The sequence below is a fragment of the Sander vitreus genome, chromosome 7 (assembly GCF_031162955.1).
Source record: "Sander vitreus isolate 19-12246 chromosome 7, sanVit1, whole genome shotgun sequence".
NCBI classification, from domain to species: Eukaryota; Metazoa; Chordata; class Actinopteri; order Perciformes; family Percidae; genus Sander; species Sander vitreus.
Genome location: NC_135861.1, coordinates 17,591,662 through 17,614,941, shown reverse-complemented (window position 1 = coordinate 17,614,941; position 23,280 = coordinate 17,591,662). Strand labels below are relative to the sequence as shown.

Here is a 23,280-nt window from a genome sequence, read left to right as displayed (position 1 = left end):
AAAGTGGATTGTTGACTCCCTTAATACACTTTTACCCTGCTCCATCGCTTTCTCTCTCTCAACCACATTTTTTCTTCATAAACTATAACCAGCAGCGTTGGCAGTCCTCCACTGACACACATGGATGAATCCAGTTCTGGATGAAGTTTTTCATGTTCAGATTGAACATTCTTGAGGTTCCCACATGTCAGCAACTTGTGGTATACCCAATATGACTGATTTGAAACAAAATATTGCGTGCGAGTTTGCCACACTGAGTGCTCACTATGTGCTTTTGAGTGTGTGTGTGTTTTCTCCAGTGGCAGGTGTTGGTTTCAAAGTGTCTAAGAGTGCTGTCCTGCAGGGATGAGCTCTAAATGTGTGTGTGTGTGTGTGTGTGTGTGTGTGTGTGTGTTCTTATAGGCCACTTCAATTCGTAATCTCCAATGAGTAACATGAGAGATGTCCTCTAAGCAGGCTGTGTGTTTTTGTGTGTGTGTGTTTAACCTGGCACCTGATTGAAGTATTTCATCAAAAATCACATTGCAAATGCAAATAGGAATAACCTGCTGACTCTATGACAACATCATATTTCATGTGTACATCACTTGACAGGAATGATCAAAAGATACTGATCACTATTGTAATCTAGAAACGATAAAAACAATAAATAAAAAGTTTCCCGATACTGCAGTGTACTTCTCACATGCCAAATTGTGGCCTTTCCGAAAAAAACAAACGTATTTTCTAACTTACAATAACAACATATTACCTATTACCATACCATTACCTAATAGCTATTACCATACCCCTGCCAGGCCAGACAAATATTAATAAGAATTAGTAAGAATAACGCCAAATATCCACTGTGTTTCCCCTATATTCATTTCCGGGTCTTAATCAATGTGCTGACAGATTCCGTGTTTTGTTTTTAGCTGAGCTAGACCAGAGAATATTTGGTTAAAACAGTCGGATGATGCTGTTTTGCCCTAATTTCTCTCCATAAAGTTTGCTGGAAGTGATGTAATGTAGCATTTTATGTGGAGTGAGCACTGTGCTGGACTCAGTTTAAAAAATAGCCTTTTAAATGCTACATTGCTTGTAAGGAAATAACGGGAGTAACAGACGAACCAGCATTAAAAATGACGTATTTACTTTTGAAATTGGTGCTGTGCGGTGGATCCAATTCATGCCGATGTGAGTGAATGAAGAGTGGTTTATGTGGATTTGAAACTTTAAAGTGTTAAATTGTGAACGGAATTTGATGCAGAGGTGATAGCACCGCTAATCACAATTTTCTAGAGTCCAAGGCCACGTCCAACCATGAATTCAAAATCTAAGGATATTCAATTTATAACATAAAATTATAATTAAAATATACAAGTTTAAACATTATAAATCAGAGAAAAAACAGCAAATCCTCACATTTGAGAACCTGGAACCAGAGAATGTTTTTGCTTGAAAAATGTATTATAAAAACAGTTGGCAATTAATTAAAATTGTTTTAAATATTAATTCATTAACTAATCATAAATCTAATATGAAGATACATGTCAATGATTAAGAAAGTAATGACTGGAAACAGAAGAGAGAGAGAGAGAGATAAAAATGGACGGGGAGCAGAGACAGAATCTAAATATACCAGCTGAGGGCGGTGGAGAGGAGAAAAAGCACCGGTCCTCTGAAAATCACAGTTTGATGATAAATTAAGTTGGGAGGCACAGGAGAGAGGAGAGCAGAGAGAGAAAGAAAGAGGAGTGGAAGGGAGAGAGAGAAAGTGCTTTTACTGCCGGTCACTTTTACCTGTCTGTCTGGGAGATGGACGGATGAAATCAGACTCCTATTAAAGTGCGCTGGAAAAGTAGAACCTGCATTCTTCCTCTGTCAGTGAGTTCAGAAACAAGTAAGCTTAGCTGCACCCTTTTTCCTTCACAGTCCAGGAAGATATCCTAAAGCATCTGAGCATCTACTGTTTTTATACTCTTTGTTGAGACTCAATTCCTAATGTTGCTTGTTCAGCAACATCATCAGAAAAAATGTTTTACTTTTAACGGTTGTTCTTACTTGCTGCAGAACAACCATTACATTTGTCAACAAAATCTTAGAGCATTGGGATGGATTTCCACTTTCCTAGCAGTTAGATAATCCCAGCCAAGTGGCTACAAAAGTTAAAAAACTGGATTGCAAATTAATTAAAGAAGCCATTTCTTCCCCCCTGTATTATTTTTTCGTCGGTGCTCTCCCATGCCTAACGCTACCCTCTCTCCCTGCGTCAGGGACCACACAGTGGAAGCCATTTGCATTTCTCTTTAATATAATTCTAAAGCTTCAAGAGATCCCTACTTTGCATTTGTTTATTTAGTTCAAAGTGTTTTTTTTCTTATTGCCCAAGAACCTTGCAGAAAATTGAAGTGTAGTCAAAATGTGATAGATATGAGAGTGGTGTGCTGTGTATTCTATGGAGAGGGGACTTTGATGTTATTTTTGCAGTGTTAAGCCAGTTTATAGCTATCGTGTAGCTCGCTCCTGTAGGTGAGGGTTAGCAATTTTCTTTTTCTTTTATTGTCTGATGCTGTTGGACTTGTGGGTGATAGAAAGGCTCAGACAACATAACTGCATTTACCACCTGGATCTGCACTGTCAGCAGACGCACTCTGCAGTTGTTTCTGTACGTGTGTGTGTCTTTGTGTGTGTTTGACCTGGGGATGTTTTAGGGGTGGCTGTGTCGTGTGTGGACGATGGATCTGTAGTGACATCAGGATTTTTTTCGCGGTACATTGGTTCTCCAGGTTAGCACAGAGAGCGGCAGACAGACAGAGCAAAGAGGGGGGAGATAGATGGAGTGTGACACCCTTGGGTCGAATCAAGCTTTAGGGATGTGTTGGGGACACACATGTAGCAGCAGGCAAAAGCTGATTTGAAAGATGGGAATGTCAAGTCTCTGATGTGCACTCTGCCAAAGTCATAGAATACAGTTAACAAGTGAAAGAGTGATAAGAGGCTGAGGATTGTTGGAGGAGAGGGCCAAAAGCGCTTCCCACTCCTTATTTTCTCTCCCTTTTCTTTCCAACCTCCTCTCTATTTCCCCGCAACTCACACACACACACCCACCCACCCTCCCACACACACACACACACACACACACACACACACACACACACACACACACACACACACACACACACACACACACACACACACACACACAGTTTGCACAATGCTTGTTAAATTGGAGGCTTAATTTGGAACCTCTGGCTTTCTCCACAGGTCACATGGAGTGAGTTTATCCACAAAGGCCAAACTGTGGATTTCATTAATGAAACACACATGAGACACACTCTCATGTACATACACACACATACGCTCCCGGCAGGATCAGGGAGGCCTAATCAAGCCAAAACCTCCAGAGGTTGCAATTAGGTTTGGAGAGCCACAGTTCTAACTCAAGCTACAAAACAAACCCGTCCATAAAGTCACAAGAATACTCTGACAAATCATCATACTGTTGTATTCCATCCATTCACATTCATCCACTGCCGTGTGCCAACTTAGCCACTAGACATTTATTGTACCACTGCAGAAATTAAGTACAGGTGAAATAAACTCATACACACACCTGCAACTTTTCATGGCTTATTTTCTTCTAGTATAGCAAGTATAGTGTTCTCTTATTCTCTTATAGTGTACCTGTTATTCAAGTTACCTGAGGTTTTGACCTTTAAAGTTGACCTGTTTGGCACAAATAGGTGTGTGTGTGTGTGTGTGCGTTCGTGTCTGCGTGCATGTGTGTGTGTGCAAGTGTTTGTCTCACCCAGTTTGAGCAAAATTTAACTTTGCTTAAAAACATTTAGAAATATCAGCTATTTCTGTAACTTTCACACTCACTTCATGGTGTGATTGGTCAGCTGCGCGGATTTGAGAAAAGAGCCAGGGTTTGAACTTCTCTCTGACCACCAACTGACAGACTGACATTGCCATCTTGAGAGCCATGCCGCTTTAGCATAGCTAAAAGCAACTAACAGTTAGTTAGACTAAACATCTGATTGGGTTTTCTCCAGCTCCAGTACATTCACAAGATGTAATCTACTGATTGATGGGGAAAAAGTAACAAGCTGTAAAATATTTGGAACTACCAACCAATGTGCCAGCCAAGTAATACTTGAGTCTCGATACCAACACAAAACTCCTTTTGTGGCCTTATTGAGAACCTTTGTTTTCTTTCCTCTCCTCCATCCTTGTACCGTTCTCTTTGGTTCTTCACTTTCCTTCTATGCACTTGTCCCCTTTCATCTTTCCTTTCTACCTTCTTCGTCACCTTTCAGTTCCTCTCTGCTACCCTCTTGACAATATCAGACAATATCTTCCATTTTCTTTTGATACCCCTACGTTGAATAGCACAGCAAGCTACGGTGAGTATCCTGATGACCTTAGCCACAGTGCCAGTCGGTCAGAGATAGTTATCTCTCTGTTGATTTCTTGGGATGAATAAGTTCCATATCTATTGTTGCTAATTCATAGTGATACAAATGTTCATCTCATGCACAAAGACAGAGAAACATACACAAACACAGTAACAGCTTGTAGGGATCAATGGCTTCACCACTAATTGGTGCAGAAGTCTTTTCTCACATTTAATGATAAAATTAAACCCAACACAATATAACACAATATAGCACTGGAAACATTTTAGAGTGCTTTCACACCTGTAGTTTAGTACATTTGGAAAGGAAACAACTTAAACATTATTATCTTTTAGTTCTGGTCCAGAAGGTCATTTTGGCTTTTTACAAACCAACCAAGAGGAGTACACATGAAGTTATAGAGTCTTACAGGTACGACAGGATGGTTTTATTGATTGCCATCCTGCATCTTCAGGACCACCTGTGGCATAAATCAAATTCGATTATGAGCATTATTAGTATTATGCAAATCGACCGCAAGTTATAAATAATGACTCAGAGGTAGAAGCAGGATGAAAAAGAGGCGTCTTGTACAGCAATATGGGGTCACTATTAGGGATGCACTGAATCCAGATTTTTGGGGTTCGGCCAAATACCGAATCCACTGGTTAACATTCTGCCGAATCCGAAACCGAATACCGAATCCTACTCCCATCCTCAGTCCATTAACACAGTAAACACAATGAAGTAAACAACGTCCACAGCCACTAAAATAGTTAAATTTAACAACTTAATGTTGAATTCACGCACTCTTTTCACATCGTAGGAAAGCACATCGCTATCGCCAGATGAGTGACAATTTAGTTTGGCAAATTTCCGCTAACCAGTGTATGATGAAGGCATGTTGGGTGGGTGAAATTAGAAAGCTAACGTTAGCTAACGAGCAGCAGTCGGCCGTTCGGTCGCTCCGCTCCCACTGTAGGGAGCTGTCATTTGTCGAGAGAACATCTAACAGCCCGGGAGAGGCACTGTCTGGTTAACACAAGTTTTTAGCTGTGACTGTCCTTCCTTTGCCGTACCTGGGGTTGATGCGTTTTGGCTGCTGTCTGTGGATTCTGTGGATGTGGGGCTCGTATTCTTTCGGATATTTCATGTGCCGGTGTTTTGGCAGCGGCGCTGTTGTGTGTTGTTTGGGGTCCTTGCCGCCGCGGGACAGGTCGGCACTGCGGGTTGGGCGTGTGGCTCGTCTTGGGTCGCCTTCTTTTGGCTGGGGGTGCTGCCGGGCGGTGCTTTTTCTGCTCGCGAGTTCCATTTTCACTTTCTCACAGCCAACTGCATTGACGGAAACACCTTCCCGTTATCAACGGTGGCGTCAGTCCAGCGCAGCGCGTGTAGTGCAAGCGTAGGGTTCAGTTCGGTGGAAAAAAATTCGGCATAAACCGAACCCCGTCAAAAAGCCCAATATTCGTCCGAATCCGAACCCGAATCCTGGATTCGGTGCATCACTATATTGTAATGTAACTGCCCTGTCTTTTGTTGTGGTTGTATTTCTCAATTGCCACATATATAACCAAACTAACTAAATTAACTAATATAACAGAGGGATATATATATATATATATATATATATATATATATATATATATATATATATATATATATATATATATATATACTATATGTCACACACTTTTTAAATGGACTTGCAGCACTGAAGTACATGGAGTAGGAGATACAAGCTCAACATATTGCTGTTTTAAATGCTTTTGACTGTTCAGGTAAAATCCCTGCAGTTACGTGCTTACATTCATATGAGTTATCATGGTTACCAACTGTACCAACTTTAACAGTACTGTGGTTGGTCCGTTTCCTTTCAGACAACAAATGCAGAGCACTCATAGACTGTAAAAATAGTGGACGTAGCATCTGTGACATCACCCATTGGTTTGTGGACTGCCGTTTTGAAGCCTTGAGTTTGGCAATACGGGCGTCGCCATCTCGCAATCTGCAACTGGATGTAACGACTTTTGAAGAGTGAGTGAAGGTGGGGAGGATGACGCAGCCAAGCCAGTGTTGTTTATTGTTACAATGGCACTGTGCTAAGCTAAACGCTTACGTTTAGACTCAGAACGGTGTTAGCCTGGAAATCCAGACCCAAATCCGAAAGATTAAGGGTCTGGCATTGAGTAATGAAAATGGCCCAACTCGAGGGGTGGCACCAAGCATGCATTTAAAAATCTCACTGCACGCAATTACTGGCCCGCCTATATCAGATACACCGATGTGATTGGTGCAGCTCGGCTAAAAGGGCATAGTTGATGAGCATCATTACTGAATGACAGAGTGACTCGCTGAGCAAATTCAAATTGTGCTCTCGCGAGAACTCTGGATTTCCAGGGTAGAACGGTGCAGGTGCAGGTTTTGAAAGCTTTCAAACCAGACCAATTGAACACAGAGCACTAAATGCACCATAGTTTGTTTTAACCAAACCAAACAAATACTGTAAAGTGTGAAAGTACCTTCAAAGTGGTTTATACTCTAGTGGTGCAACCTGCTGCCTCAAAACAATTTACTCTCACTCACAAATTGCTTCACTGACACAGATTGAAACCATTTCTCAATATCAAAAACCACAGATTCAGGTTTAAGTAATAATGTGGCCACACTATACATCTTCTGACAGAAAACCCACTTTATGTTAATTGCCACAGAAACTGATAGAGAGAGAACAGGCATCCCATGTTCCAAATGGCGCATATCTCATGGAATGGAAACTCCTTGAATATTAATATATTTCCACTACGTTTTTCTCATCGACCGTTGGGAGATCGACCAGAGCTCATATGCCTGTGAGATGTCTGTCCGGCTTTAGCTGAGATGCATTCAAACATGCGCACACGCACACAAATACAGACTGGAGATGTAGAGGAGAAGCTGATCAGCAGCATAGTGCGGGGAAAGCATTCCAGTGGGACTAATTAAAGGGATGGAACAGACTGCAGAACTCATTGGAGACCACCACTCTTTCTCCAACTTGCTTTCTCCTCTAGCTCTTCCTTTCTCTCTTGCTCCTATGTGTTCGGTTAATGAAAGCTACATTATCAAGGGTTATAGGATTCAGTGCTGCTATCTAGCTCCTTGTCATATCGGCGGATATGCTCAAAGTAGTTGACGTCTAAAGTACCTGAAGGGGCTGCATGCAGACATTTTCCCAACATGTATGCATGGGAACAGCATGCAGACAGATGTAATCAACTGTGAACACAATTGTTTTCAAGTAGTTAGCATGCAATCAGTTTTCAAATAGTTATTTTGGTTTATCAAAAAAAAGTGTCTGTGAGTTTGTGCAGACGTGTGTGTGTGTGTGTGTGTGTGTGTGTGTGTGTGTGTGTGTGTGTGTGTGTGTGTGTGTGCGCACGAGTCACCATCGGCTGCTGAGTTTGATACTGATGGAGAGTCAAGCTGTTTAGATGCTATTGATCAGAACCCTGTGTTCCTGAGCAGACACACACACACACACACACACACACACACACACACACACACACACACACACACACACACACACACACACACACACTTAGTCCTTCCCCCTCCTTTTTCTCTCTCTCTTTTCCTGCTCTTTTCTGAATCCATTTCTATATCGCACACCCACTCATTTCTGCGGCAGACAGACCAAACAACCAGCCAAAATAAAGTGGCACTGCATCATCACAAACACTGCTGTGTGTCTAAATGAGCTGGAGAGAAAGCAGGCCATGTCTCTGCTTTGTCTCCTAATTATTTACTACTAGCAGAGCATAGGTGTGGACAGGAGGATGAGGAGGAGGGAGGGTGGGAGGAGAGAATATAGGAGTGAGGATGAATGTGAGAAAAGACAAAAACCAACAATAACACGTATATGTGTATGATACTCTGTGTGTTTGATGCCCTCTAACCAGAGAAAGCCTTGGCTCAACTGTCTGGCTCACATGACTCACACACCCAGAACTCAAGCCGGGCTTAACACACACACACACACACACACACACACACACACACACACACACACACACACACACACACACACAAACACGTGCACAAATAAACAGAGCAGCACATACTGAGACCCAACCAGGCATGTGTATAATCTCATCTGCACTGAGTTAATCTGCACAGACTCTCACACAAACCTGGAAAGTTTGTTTTGTTTTACTTACATCATCACATATCTGCTCAAAAGTATTTCACACAATTTGTTTTCCCTTTGCCACACCTTTGCTGTCTTACTGGAAAAGTAAATCAACCACCATAAAAAGTATTGAAAGGGTGACGTCACACTAAATCCACTTTTGAGTTATTATATCACACTTCCCAGTCTAGTGTACATTGTAATGACAGCCTAATTTGAAAAAAATTTGAAAAATGACTAATGCTGCAAAAATAAAAAATAAATGAAGTACAAGGCAACATCATGTTCACTCCAATCTGGGCTTCACATCAAGAAATCTAAAGACAAAAATCCACTCTTGGAAGTGCAAAGATCAATACGCAATACAGAGTAGTAGTGTTAATCGTTTATGGAGTTGAACTGAAGTGTTCCCTGCAAATCTACATCCTACCGACTACTCAGATGCACCCACTTCCTGTTTATTTTCATGGCATGTTCAAGCTAAAAAGGGTTGTAAAGTTTCTCCTAATTTTGTATCTTAGTCTCACAAGTTTGCTTTTTCTTCAAGAGCCTCTTGCAATTATGTATTCACACACTTGCTTGAATGCCTTCCAATATTCCATCCAGATTCTGTATAGTAATAATATTCAAAATGTGCATTATTCCAACTATCTTCTCTCCCCAAGGATCATCTCTCTCTCCTGCCAATACACACACACACACACACACACACACACACACACACACACACACACACACACACACACACACACACACACACACACACACACACACACACACAAAAACACAAACACACCGCACTCACACTTACATCTTCCTCAAAGCAGTAAATAGGATGGTATTGAGTACAGAGATACATTAGTTAGAGTTATGGGGGGCACCTGGCCACTGCAGCAAAATGTTATAGGGCCCATAGGCTGATGATACCACTGTCTCCCTATCTGTGATACAGTCCTGGACACAGACACGGACACAGACACGCACAAACACAAAAACACACACAAACAAACAAACAAACAAACAAACAAACAAACAAACAAACAAACACACACACACACACACACACACACACACACACACACACACACACACACACACACACACACACACACACACACACACACACACACACACACACACAGCTTATTGACAAAACATAGTTTCACTGGTGGAGAAAGAGTGTGTTTGTCTGTTGTGCAAGTGTCTGTCCTACTCAGTGCTCAGAATACAAAATGCTTTAATCATATGCATCCCTGCTCACCACTTCGATGCAAACACCTGCCAGCATTTGCACAAAGAGAGGGACGCAATCAAAAGATTGTGTGTATTTGAGTGTTTATATATCATTATTTGCATCCTATACCTAGTGTAATATAATGAACAAATAAAATCCATTATTAAAATTACATTGCTAACTAATAATAAAAAAGAATTCTTGGTTGGTTTAGTTTTTTTATTAGACTGTTTTTATTAGCCTTGTGTTCTTTTATTATAAACATGCATTATTGTTTTCATTAGGTTTATTGTCTTGTTTGTGAGTTTTTTTGTGCATCAGACAGACATTTGTCAGACCTGAGAAGGGTTGTAAAAGCTTTGCACTGCTTTGGTTTGGATTACAGTACTCTTTACTCTCAACATATGCTCTCTATTTGTAACCATCCAAATATACAAACACATACGCAGTAGTTAATCACTAGACAGCAACAATGTAGACCATATCAACAGAACTTGGCTCATCTTTGTTTTTGACATTGTTTTCCTGTTCGCTGCCAAGATAGAGAATTAAACAGTTTCCAAACCTACAAGTAATGATAGTCTCCTAACTTCATCCTTCATCCCTCTGTTTCTCTCTCCTTGTCTCTCCCTCTCTCTCTGAGCCATCATCTCCCCTTCTGTTTTGAATGTATTTGCAGTAAACAATAATTTTCTCAGGGCGGCCTCTAGGTCACCCAGTAAGAGCGTTCGCCCCATGTTGGCTGAGTCCTGCAGTGACGAAGGGTTTGAATCCGACCTGCTGCCCTTTGCTGCGTGTCATCCCCCATCTCTCTCCCCCTTTCATGTCTATCCACTTTCAAAAACTTAAAAAAAAAAAATAATATATATTAGTAATAGTAATTAGTAATATTCTTTTCTGTATTGTAGAGTATGTGTGAATGTGTATATGTTTTTATCTTAGACAGTTATCTAAGGTTTAAACATTTGTGCTTTAACAAGACGAAAGAGTCTACAGCCATGCTATTGGCTCTGTGAGATTGTGCTAGCTAAATGCTAAGATGCTCACTATGACAGTGCTAACATAATGTTTACTATGTTAACAGTCTTAGTTCAGTGTGTTATCATGCTAATATTTGATAATTAGCACTGAACACAAGGTACAGCTGAGGCTGGTGGGAATGTTATTAGTTTTGCAGGTCATTAACCAGATTTTGACCTGTTGATGGCGCTATATGAAAAGTCAGAGAATCACCAACATTATTACAATTCGATCTGGATGGAACATGAATGAATCCATCCAATAGTCAAGATATTTCACTAAAAGCCACAAATGTCAAGCGCCCTGTGGCACCAGAGGAAAAGTCAACGGTCGCTTAAATTATTAGAATGCATTGTCTGGGAATCACAAATGTCTGTACAAAATACGAAATTTTGTTCCAATCAATGAAGTAGATGTAGAGATATTTCACTGTCAACAGATAACCAGTCATTAGGATTTATCTTGCTAGCATGGCTAAAAAAGCTGTAATAGGGAACATATCTGCATTTACGTAGGCCTACCACCAACATTTGACAAAGCTCATGCAATGTACAATGTTCTCTTTTGTTTATGTGTGTTTTTGTTTCTCTCTAGCAGAATGCGGGAACGGGGTCCTAGCATTTGCGGAGTAGGTGTGTGCAGCCTACTGCTGTCCCTCTGTCTGGCCTCCCTCACACAGGCACACAGGAGCCACACAGGTAGGTAGATGTATGTCCAATCATGTGTGTGTTTATGTGTGTGTACAGTACATATTCCTGTCACTTGGTCAGTGTCTGTGGGCAGCATTCATGGTATTGTATATATAGTGCATTACCACTGCAGGCAATTTCTTTTCACGTGTCGTAAAGTTTGAATGAATAGGCCATGTGCCACCCGAAGGAATGCAGTGGTTGGATTCACAATAAAATACGAGACACACAGAGGCTGGTTGCCAGAAAGAACACACAAAAAGTTCTTTAATAAAAGGAAGGGGAATATGAGTAATCCAACAAGAAAGGTCTTTTCAGTTCAGAGGCTTTCACGTCTTTGCAGTCCCCATCAGAGTGGGGCGTCTTTCCAAAATGCCGGTAGGTTACAGCACACATAGCGAGCAATAAGCCTTATGGATTAGAAATCCCTGGCTGTGTGATACCCCTCCCATGTGAGCCAAGTGGCTGAGTCACTAGCATGATTGAGCCCAGAGGCCTCTTACTGCTTTCCAGTTCATTTCTCATGTGAAGGTTGGGTATCTTCGCCTCTCGGCTTTACAATGATCACCTGTGTGTGACACTAAAAATTACCTTCCTTTGGTGAAAAAAAGCTTTCATAGAGAGCACGACGTACCTGCTACCTGTATATGCATACAAGCTTTTTATGTGCCGGAGGTCGTGCTGTTTAGTTACATATAGTCCTGTGTTGGAAGTATGAATATGAACGCCTATGTGTATGTGAAGCTTTTAATGTTTCATGTGTTCATTTTTTTGGCTGGATGTCATGCATTTCATTATGATGTGATAATTTAGTAACTGTATATAAACATATAGAGTAAATTGACAGTTTAGGAGGTACACCTCGCTACAACCAATGTTATCCAATACAATAAACCTAGAATAAATGCAATCTTCATGAAACTTACACTCAGTGGCCACTTTAACAGGTATACCTTTATACAGTACATTCAGGTTTTAATTACATTTTTTAACATTAAGGTTATGGGTGGTGATGGTATTGTACTGGACTGCATTATATTCAGAGGTGTTTCTAATATTCTGCCCCTCTCTTGTATGTCAATATGGAGGACAAAAAACCCCACCTCTCATTAATTGTAGTTGTAAATGAAGAAAAGGAGTTTGAAATGAATCTATTGTGGGACATGGAGCTGGTGGAGGTGTCATTACATTATACTGTACTAAAAATATTTTTGTCTAACCATATTATGCCAATGGAGGTGGATAAAATCAATCTGTCTGTCTTTTGATTAATAAAAACAAAAACCTATGTGTTGATAACATCAGCCGAAATTGCACCTGAAGCCATGTGGTCCTGCTCCAAGTTACTTTTGCAACAAAGATGCAGAAACGTCACAGACATGGTCAATAAGCCAGTAAATGTTATTTGAACCCTGCTCCTTCAGACTCGTGGAGCAAAAAGAAGACAGAACCAGGGATGTGACTAACATGCTAAAAAATATATTTGACCAAAATAAGTAATGGACAATGACAAATCACCTAAGGATACGACGAGGAAGTGATGATAGTGGATCTTGTCTTTGGTTTAACTACATATGAAAGGCAGTGATGGCCTGAAAATGTTAAGCTCCGCCTTTGGCTTTCATGTTGTGATAAAGTGGCGTGCACCAGCTGCCCTTCATCTGAACTGGTTGTCTTTGTCATTGTTGATACAGCGTGTCTAACATCACTGATGCCAAAGATATTTATACTACAGTCAGTGTATTGTGTGTCTCAACATCTGCCTTGGACGGATGTTCCATTAGTGGATAACTCAAAGGGAAAATGATTGATGAGGTTGAGTCTCTTCTTTAATTCTTTAGAAAGAACGCAGCATCTCAGACGGCTCATGAGCGTGTCCTTCGGCATTCTGTTGTTGTTATCACTACTCGGAGACTTCAAGTTTTTTGTGTGTGTGTGTACAGTATTTGTGTCCTTGCTGAAATGCGAGTACCTACAACCATGTCTTTGTATGTGTGTGTGTTCTTTCTGTTTGTGTGTAAGATTGTCTCTGCTGTTGTCTTACTGCCAGGCATTATCTTCTCCTCTCAGAGAGAGATTTTTGACAAGGCAACGACAAACATTTTCATAAATGAAAGGATGGTGAAAAGACATGGAGAAAGGACGAAGATGCTCTCTTATTGTGGTGCATCACCGGGCTTTTAGTGAAGTGCTGATGTCTGCACAAAGCAACGAAAACACTGAAACCACCGGGTGAGAGACATGAATGGCAAAGTCACAAGATTAGAAAAAAGTTTAGCAGTTTTGCCTTTGTGTCATTGAAGATTGTGGCATGGTTATTTTATCATACTATCCTTCATTTACCTGATGAAGGTCTGAGAGCGAAACGTTGTATTTTTCTAAATAAATTATTGCTTGCGTAATGGTCAGTGTGCGGGACTCTTCTCTAATCATACTATCCTCTGAAATAGTGGCAGTAATGCTGGTGTCGGTATTTTAGTCTGACACAGTTTTGTGTGTGTGATTGGGCATGTGTTCCGTCTGTGTGCTCCCGTTAATGGGCGATTGATTGTAGAGTAAGTTGTAATTAGGGAGTTACAGCGTTATCCAGTTGCAAGTTGTCTGAGTTGAAAAAAACAGACAAGTAATCAGATAATTACTAAATACGATCCCTTAGGTCACTTCAAGGTTGACGCACGCATGCACGCACGCACGCGACATGTAAATAAAACTTAATTGTAATATAATTGGGCTGAGGGAGTGACTTAAGTCATTCAATTCAGCTCTCATGAAAATGGTAGCCTACTGCATGATGGTTGCTGCCATTACATTATCCTCTCCTCCTTTCCTTCCTATAGCTTAACTGTATTTGTAGCTGTGTTTATACCAAAGATATTGAGTATGTGCGTTAGGGCTGGGTGATATATTGAATTCGTTAGATTGAATATTATATTTGTTTTTGCACAATGTGTTAAATGTCTACATCTTGAAAATCGAGTTACTATTAAGATGCACAAAAATGTTAAAGTAATGTAGATGATAGCGATCTACATTATTTGTCCTGAGTCACTACAGTCTATGAAGTGAATAGTTACAATACGTGTGCATCTGCCGCAGATTATGAGACTGTCGTGACTGCAGGTGTCTAATTGACAGGAATAGACTGAAAAAAGACACCGATCTGAGCTCAGTTTGTGTGTTATCTGTTGGTAAGAGTTAAAGCCAAACAGCTGACTGCGAATATCCTGATTTTAAGAAACCCAAACAGCAAGAGCAAATTAATTGTGCGCAGATTTGAATGCTCCGTCTGTGCTAAAACTGATAATTAATGTCCATGCTAATTTAACTGACAGCCAATAGCTGTATATTAACCTGTATTTCTTTTTATATGCATACCGGTCTTGCAGGTGGTTCAGATCTATTATTATTCTTGCTCGACTGTCTTTCACATGTAGTCCTAAAAAGATATGTTTCAATCATGTTTTAGTTTGCCTGCATTTTGCAGGGAAAAATGAATTACCCATCATCGTCATCATTTCATTATTTTGTGTGTGTATGTGCATGTGTGTGCATGCGTGTGTGTTCTTGCCACCAGCTCAAGAGGCAAGTGCTGACAAGACAGCTGTGGCGACCTCAGGAGGAAAGTCGAGGCTGAGAAGTGGCAAAAGAAGTCTCAGCATGCGTATGTGTGTGAATGTGTGTGTGTACGTGCCTACCTAGCTTCTGCTCACCTTTTGTTCTTCAGATTTTTATCTCTCAGGCCAGAACAGAAAAAGATGCCTCTCCTTTGCCGTCCGTGCCTCTCCATCTGTTAAACCATCCATTCTCATGTCTTTTTCTCTTATTCACATGATTTATCACTACAGAACTGTGTGAAAATTACAGGCTTTATACCTAGACCACAGAGCTCTGACACTCTTAGTGGACTACAGATCTCCTGCAATGAAGAGATCTTATTTGTAGATAATGTCTTGGACCATGGTTAAACGTCTCAATGGATTTGCCAATAGTCTTGGAAAAACAGCTTGGCTTGGATTTTGAAGTAAAGCGGAACGGAGATTATGCTGATCACTTTACCACACACTGTTGAGTCATTGATTCTCAGTCTATAGGCTGCAATTCCCATACATCGACACTGATTAGAGACTGGTAAGAATTGAACTTACTCTGAAAGGGATTCTCTCTGCCAAGCAGGAGAAATTGAGATGTAGGGACAAATATGTATAGGTATGCTAAGATGCATGTGCTAAACCACTCTCACACAAGCTCAGAGGGACATGTGCAGTCAGTCAGGCACACACACAGGCCTGCAGTAAATGCACACAGTATGACACACACAAACACATGCAAACACGCTTACATGCGTGCCCACTCAAAGAGGCTCTCTAGTGTGATGTGCAGAGACAGGCTGTCTGCTTTCCTTAAAGGCTACTCCACAGTAAAGCTGCACTCCATGTTCGGTGTACAGCACGGCTCCATATGGTGAAATTTTCATGCTGACAAGCATTCCCTACCACTTTTAATTCACCAGTCAAGAGATGGAGAGAGCGTGTTTATGTTCATGTATGTGAAAAATAGAAAGAGAGGCCACATTAATGAAATCAACTAACTATTAGGAATTAGACAGATAATCAAAATAGCAAATGTTTGTCACTCTTGCAGTCTTGCAATTCTTCTTGGATAAACCACCACAGCATGCAGAGTAATTATGTCCATATTGCACCTCATGATTTACGTCGAATTAATGTTGATGCAGGAAGTAGTAAGGGTGTAGAGATCGGGGTGGTGGACAGGAGGTACATCCAACTTTCATTCAGGAGACTGGAGTTAATGTTAATAGTAACCACCATCTTTCCAGATGTGATCACTCAAAAGTGAGTGTGACTTTTACAGCATGGAGTCTCTTGGGTCCACATTTGTCATGGGATACTACATGCTATACTGCTGTGAGGACTGTTTGCCTCCATCCACACCTCCCGCACCTGTGTTGCCAGATCAGGTGACGGGGACCGAGGGAGAAATTAATAAATTAGACTGTAAACCTGCAATCTTAGCAATGTTTTTGCCAATTCATAGTAAACACACACCTTAGACCCATACTATTGTTCTGCTAGCTACTACTGTAAAACTCACCAGCTAATTTAGTAATAAAAGTGCAGTTTTACAAGAAAAGAGCAGAGATTTTTTTAAACAGTATATACCCCAAAATAATTTTTATAACACAGATAAGACATATTTTTGACTGAACCAAAAGACAGCAAAAATAATACAGAGATAGAAGAAAAGAACTAAAAGAAATAATCTTCATTTCACTGTGTATTTAAAATGTATTGTAGCTTATCCCAAAGTGCATGCCTCAAGAAACCCCAGGGCAAGATCATATCATCTTATTAATAAAACAGGTGACATTAACATTAACATTAACATTAATGTAAATAGGATACATACATAGTTACATTGTAAACATAAGAAAAAAAGACAATAACAAAATTGCCATTTTAAAAACCCAGTTAACTACACAAACACGACACCCCTTCTGCCATGCAGTACATATACTCAATTACTGTATTACTGTACTGTACTGAGGTACTTGTACTTTACTTGAGTATTTATCCTATTTGTGCGACTGTATACCTTTACCTCACTACATTTCAAAGGAAAATATTGTACTTTTCACTCCACTGTCATTTTACAGCTACAGTTACTGGTTACTTTGCAGATTACAATTCTACATTCAAAACATATGATGATAAGTAAAAAATACAATGTATTGTTAAAGATTAAACCAGTGGTTCCCAACCTTTTGGTTTGTGACCCCTTAAGCGTGATTTATGGTTCTGCGGCGGCTCCACGCAGAGCTTTCGCTGTAGTCTACGTAAGTGGCCTGAGGTTTTTACTTGTGCGTTGGTGTGTGCGTCGATCTCAGCAGGGCCGGCATGTGTGTGTGTATGTGGGGAGTGTGTGGTAGAGAGAGTGAGAGAATGACGGTGATTAGCTTCGGAGCAAGTACTGACTCTAGAGGCATAGTGAGAGAAACAAAGTGTCTCCCCTGTGCTTTCTGAAAACGAGGGGAAATCTGTAGCAGGAAAACTTAACAGTCTCCTTGATTTCATGTTGTTTATGGAGAAGGAAAAACAGGAAATGAGTAGGGGGAAATGCAATGCTACCAAGTCACAGTGTGTCGCGGCGACATGTAGTTACATTTTTCGAGAGGTGCACGTCAGGCCATGGGTTGTTATGTTTGAGATGTCAATGTTGTTCAGAGCAGTTCAACCAATAAGACATTTTCCCTAACAATCTCTCAGATGGTTTCATCTAAATAAGATGCCAAAAGATGTCCAATTATCCAATATTTCACAAAAAAATAAAGGTTTAGCTGAAAGTCCCAAAAACAGATTTGTGTACCCTTTGGAGGGGCCTGATCCTCAGGTTTGAAACCACTGGACTGAACTACCTATACGTATTTAAAGTTAACACTTTAGTGGTAATATAATCGCCATACCAAACGCCACGACCCCATGCATCTGTATTCTTTTGTTTGAGCTGATGGGCCATTTACGCGTCATCAGCCTCCATCTCTGCTCTGACGGGATCACAACCTTATCGTGGTGGGACGAATTGTGCGCGTCTCCATGACCCCTAGAGCTATGTCGGCAGAAGTCTTGTACTCCTGGCAGGGTCACCCAAGCTGATCAGGTTGAAGGGTAGAGACCAGACAAAGAGCGTTCCCACTGGCCCTCCGGGTTGGGGGTTGGGCGATGGGCTAACTACCCGTCCCTGGAAAAATAAACTGGTTACAGAAACCGAAAGTATGGAAACTCTACCTCTGACTGACCGAAACCTAATTGACGATCCACAAGTGGGATGTATGAACCGGCAAACTCATCAGAGACCCCAGGGGGGGAAATGTCTGCTGAAGTTGAAGTCAAGCACGATAATTGGATGCTGGAATGTCAGAACACTATAACAAACTGGAAAATTGGCATAACTGACCAAAGAAATGCAGCGCTACAACCTAAGCATTGTTAGTATATGTGAGAGCCAATGGAATACCTTTGGAGAAGTAACAACTGCCACTGGAGAGACCTTTCTCTATTCATGCAACCCCAAAGAAGAAGACCCACACACACACGGAGTAGGAATACTCCTTTCAAAAGGTGCAGCTAAAAGCCTCATTGAATGGGAACCAATTTCAGAACGGATCATCACAGCCAGGTTTACATCAAAAGGACGTAATATCACATTCATCCAATGCTACGCTCCCACCAACACTGCTGTTTATGAAGAAAAAGAGACCTTTTACCAACAACTACAGGCTGTCTTTCAGAAGACTCCCAAAAGAGACATCAACATCGTAATGGGAGATATGAATGCCAGTGAAGAAACCTGGGAACAGGGTTCAGAGAAGGTTTGAGACATGGAAACTGAAGGATAATAAAATATGTCAGGAATGGGGAATCCACCTCTGCAACCGGTTCCAAGCCCTAGCAGAAGGAGATAACATAAACAACAAATGGGAAAGATGCAAGGTGGCTTTCACTAACACTTGCAAATCTGGCCTGGGCTACAGAGACCCCAGAAGAAAAGATTGGGTCACAGATGCAACTTGGAGTGTGATCGAAGCTAGACGAGACATCAAAGCAAAACTCAACAGAGAGACAGACAACAACAACAAGAAACGCCTCCGACAAGACTACCAAGAAAAGAACAGGGTGGTCCGTAAAAGCTGCAAGAGGGACAAGAAAGCACAAATAGAGGAGCTGGCCAAGGAAGCAGAAGCAGCAGCCAGAGAAACCAACTGCCAAGGAACTGTACAGAATAACCCGCCAGCTGTCTGGGAAAAAACGGACCACAAGCCGGCCTATCGGGGACAAGCAGGGAAAACCTTCTCACCAAAGAGCAATTAGAGCGCTGGAAGGAACACTTTGAAGAGGTCCTGAATAGACACCCCCCAGACACCCCCCCAGTCATCGAGGAAGCAACAAAAGACCAAAACATTAACTGTGGTAGGATATCATAGGAGGAAATAACTACTACTACTACTGCCCCCCCTCCTCTTCCTCATTGCCATTGACTGGACAATGAAAATGTCAGTGGATGGTCAAAGGACAGGACTACAGTGGAACCTTTTTGAGCAACTGGAAGATCTCGATTTTGCTGATGACCTGGCTCTGATCTCAGGAACACATACACATATCCAACGCAAGACCCAAATTGCATGAACACAGTAAACAGATAGGCCTCAGGATAAACGTTGGGAAGACCAAGGTCATGAGGCTCAACACCAAAACCCACCAACCTATCACAATCGAGGAGCAATCCCTGGAAAATGTGGTCGAGTTTGTATGCCTGGGAAGCAACATCACAACAGATGGAGGAGCTGATAAAGATGTCGAGCTACGCATCAGCAAAGCAAGACATGCCTTTAGAACACTCTGACCTGTATGGCTCTCTTCCCAACTCTCTAGAAACACCAAAATCAGAATATTCAATACAAACGTAAAATATGTCCTTCTATATGGCTGTGAAATCTGGAAAACCACCAAATTAATCATCAATAAACTACAAGTGTTCATAAACAACTGTCTCAGATACATACTGAGGATTTGGTGGCCCAACAAGATATCAAATGTAGACCTGTGGAGACGCATGAACCAGGAGCAAATCCACATTGAAATCAAATCCAGAAAATGGGGATGGATCAGTCATACACTTAGGAAGGATCCGAGGAACATAGCTACTTAATTGTACTCAAGTAAAAGTACCAATACTTTGATGAAATATTACTCAAGTACATTAAAAAAAACTGTAAAACAGGGGTATCTCTCCCATGTAGTGAAAATAGGACAAGGGGTCATAAATCCACAAGTATTTTGTTTTTAATTAAAGAAAACTCTATACAAATGTATAAACATCTATACAAATGTATACACATGTAATAACAACATAACACGTCACACATTACATTTAAGACCCTTAGAAAGGTATACTGTGCAGTTTTAGTTCAGACCATCCCATAAAACGTTTTCAAACAATCAATAGAAAGTGAAAGTACCCATACATTGTTAGTTCTGAGGGCCATCCTTCTTTTCTTCACAAACATAAACAACAGTTATAATGCAAATCAAGGCCAAATCACGTGTTTTGACTCCATAAATGGGTTAGACCCTAATGTTCACAGCCCAGACTAGCAGCTAGCTTCTACACACCTAAGTAGCCCATATGAGCTAATTAGATGTATGTGAATTAATTTAGCCAGTCTCCTACATACTTTGTCTACGGCAGGGGTGAGCAATTCATTTTCCCAAGGGGCCACGTGAGAAACAGGGACTGTTGTGGAGGGCCGGACCAATAGGCTAAACTCAATTCTGCTCAATATATAAATTTTATGCCGGGCGGTACATTCTCAAATGTCTCTTTTTTCTCTGGGCATATTAGCGCAGCAGAGTACACCAACTCCCCTTCAGAAAATGGCTTACTGTTTTGGCGATTATGTGGGATATCACAAAGCTGGTCTTGACTGCTGCATCCCTGGATGCCTTGTTGCTTTTGCAGCGTAACTAGCAAAGCTTCAGATGTCCGTGGCGCTCTGTATCAGTCAAGTTGTTGTATTTCTCTGCGTGTTTAATATTGTAGTGGCGATTCCAATTATAATCCTTTAACACAGCGATCTGTTCTCCGCAAACTAAGCACATGGCTTTACCTTTGACTTCAATAAATAAATACTTAGAAGTCCATGTTTGATTAAAAACTCGGCACTCTGTATCGACCTTTCTTTCTTTCCCATGAGAACATTTTTTAGGGATAACAGCTCATTCACGTCCATGCTAACGTCCCTCCCCAGTTCGCGGCTCGCCGACACATCCATGGGTCCGACACATTGCAGATCTTCTTCTACTTCTTTTTAATTACGACTTGCAACCAGAGAAGAAGAAGCTGCATATATTCGCACAAAAAAAAAGAATGCCCAGGTCTGGTGCATTAACAGTCTATGATCAGGGGTCTGTTTCAGAAAACACCCCACACACAGCCAGGTAGCCTAATAGCTTGAATCCACACAAAACTGGTATACTCTTAGCAGTGTAAAATGTGCTACTTTATTTTCACACTGCCACCCGATGCACTGTATGTAATTTAGTTCAGTACACACTAAGTCATGGAGGTTATTGTGAGCAACACCCACAAATTAATGTTTTTTTTGTTGTCATTTCTGATATTTTACACATTACATGTCATTTAGCTGACGCCTTTATCCAGTGTGACTTCCAATTAAGTGCTTTCAACACTGAAGGTGCAAACTCCAGACAAGTAGTAAGTGCAAGTACATTAGCTTTAAATAAGCAAAACTACAAAGAGCCATATGAAAGTGCAGCTTCAATATATATATATATATTTTTTTTTTTTTATGTTATGTTATGAGCTGAGTTGGAAGAGATGTGTTTTTAGCCTTTGGCGGGATTTCATTGAGTGATTAGTTGTCCCTCGCTGTGAGGGGGCAGCAAGCAGGTTGGCTGATGCAGAGAGGAGTGGGCGGGTTGGGCTATAGGGTTTGACCATGTCCTGGACGTATGCTGGGGCTGAGCCGTTCGGAGCCCTGTATGCAAGTACTAGTGTCTTGAAGCGGATGCGGGCAGCAATTGGTAACCAGTGAAGAGAGCGGAGGAGCGGTGTAGTGTGAAAGAACTTGGGGAGGTTGAAGACAAGTTGAGCTGCTGCATTTTGAATGAGCTGCAGGGGCCGGATGACACATGCAGGCATGCCAATCAGGAGGGAGTTGCAGTAGTCTAGATGTGAGATGACTAGAGCCTGATGAATCCTTCTGATGTTATGCAGCATTTATCTACACGATTGGGTAGTTGCAGCATGGTTGGCAGTGAAGGAGAGTTGTTTGTCAAGTGTCAAACCCAGGTTTCTAACAGTCTGGGTGGGGACTACCACAGAGTTGTCAATTGTTATAGTCAGGTCTTGGGTAGGAGAGCCCTTCCCTGGAAGGAAAAGGAGCTCAGTCTTGTCAAGGTTGAATTTCAGATGGTGTGTGGACATCCAAGAAGAAATGTCAGTCAGACAGGCCAAGATAAGTGCTGCTAACTTGAGTTTCAGACTCCGGAAAGGAGAGAATTAGTTGGGGGTCATCTGCGTAGCTGTCATAGGAAAAGCTGTGCGAGTGAATGACAAACCCGAGAGAGTTGGTGTACAGAGAGAAGAGGAGGGGACCCAGGACTGATCCCTGAGGAACCCCAGTTTTGAGTGGGCAAGGTTCTGAGATAGATCCTCTCCAAGTTATCTGGTAGGTTCGGTCTGTCAGGTAAGATGTGAGCAAAGAGAGCACAGAGAGTGAGACACCCAGATCCTGGGGTGTCAAAATGAGGATCTGGTGGTTCACTGTGTCAAAGGCAGCAGAAAGGTTCAGAAGGATGACGACGGAAGAGAGAGAGAGGTTGCTCTAGCGATGTGAAGCTGCTCAGTGACCGCAAGGAGGGCAGTTTCTGTTGAGTGGCCAGCCTTGAAGCCAGACTGGTGGGGATCAAGAAGATTGTTCTGGTGGAGATAGGTAGAGAGTTGATTATAAATGGCACGCTCAAGAGTTTTGGATAGAAATAGAAGAAGGGAGACGGGTCTGTAGTTATTTACCTCAGACGAGTCGAGTGTTGGTTTTTTGAGTAATGGGGTCACTCTTGCCTCTTTGAGGGCGTTGGGGAAACAGCCAGTTGACAAGGAGATGTTGATGAGATGGGTGAGGAAAGGAAGAAGGTCAGGAGCAATAGACTGGAGAAAATGAGAAGGGATAGGATCAAGAGGATTAAGAGG

General features: G+C 41.5%; 1 protein-coding gene across 2 annotated transcripts in view; it reads left to right on the top strand.

The window, feature by feature from the left end:
* Positions 1–23,280, top strand: part of LOC144520301 (chemokine-like protein TAFA-2) — a 91,756-nt gene that overhangs the window by 30,480 nt on the left and 37,996 nt on the right. Inside the window, exon 2 of one of the 2 annotated variants that reach the window (XM_078253968.1) lies at positions 11,402–11,502. In XM_078253968.1, the coding sequence (XP_078110094.1) occupies positions 11,403–11,502 (100 nt within the window). In that variant the 5' untranslated portion in view covers position 11,402. Of the gene's footprint in view, positions 1–11,398; positions 11,503–23,280 lie in introns of both variants that reach the window. The other variant, XM_078253967.1, reaches the window with a different exon arrangement.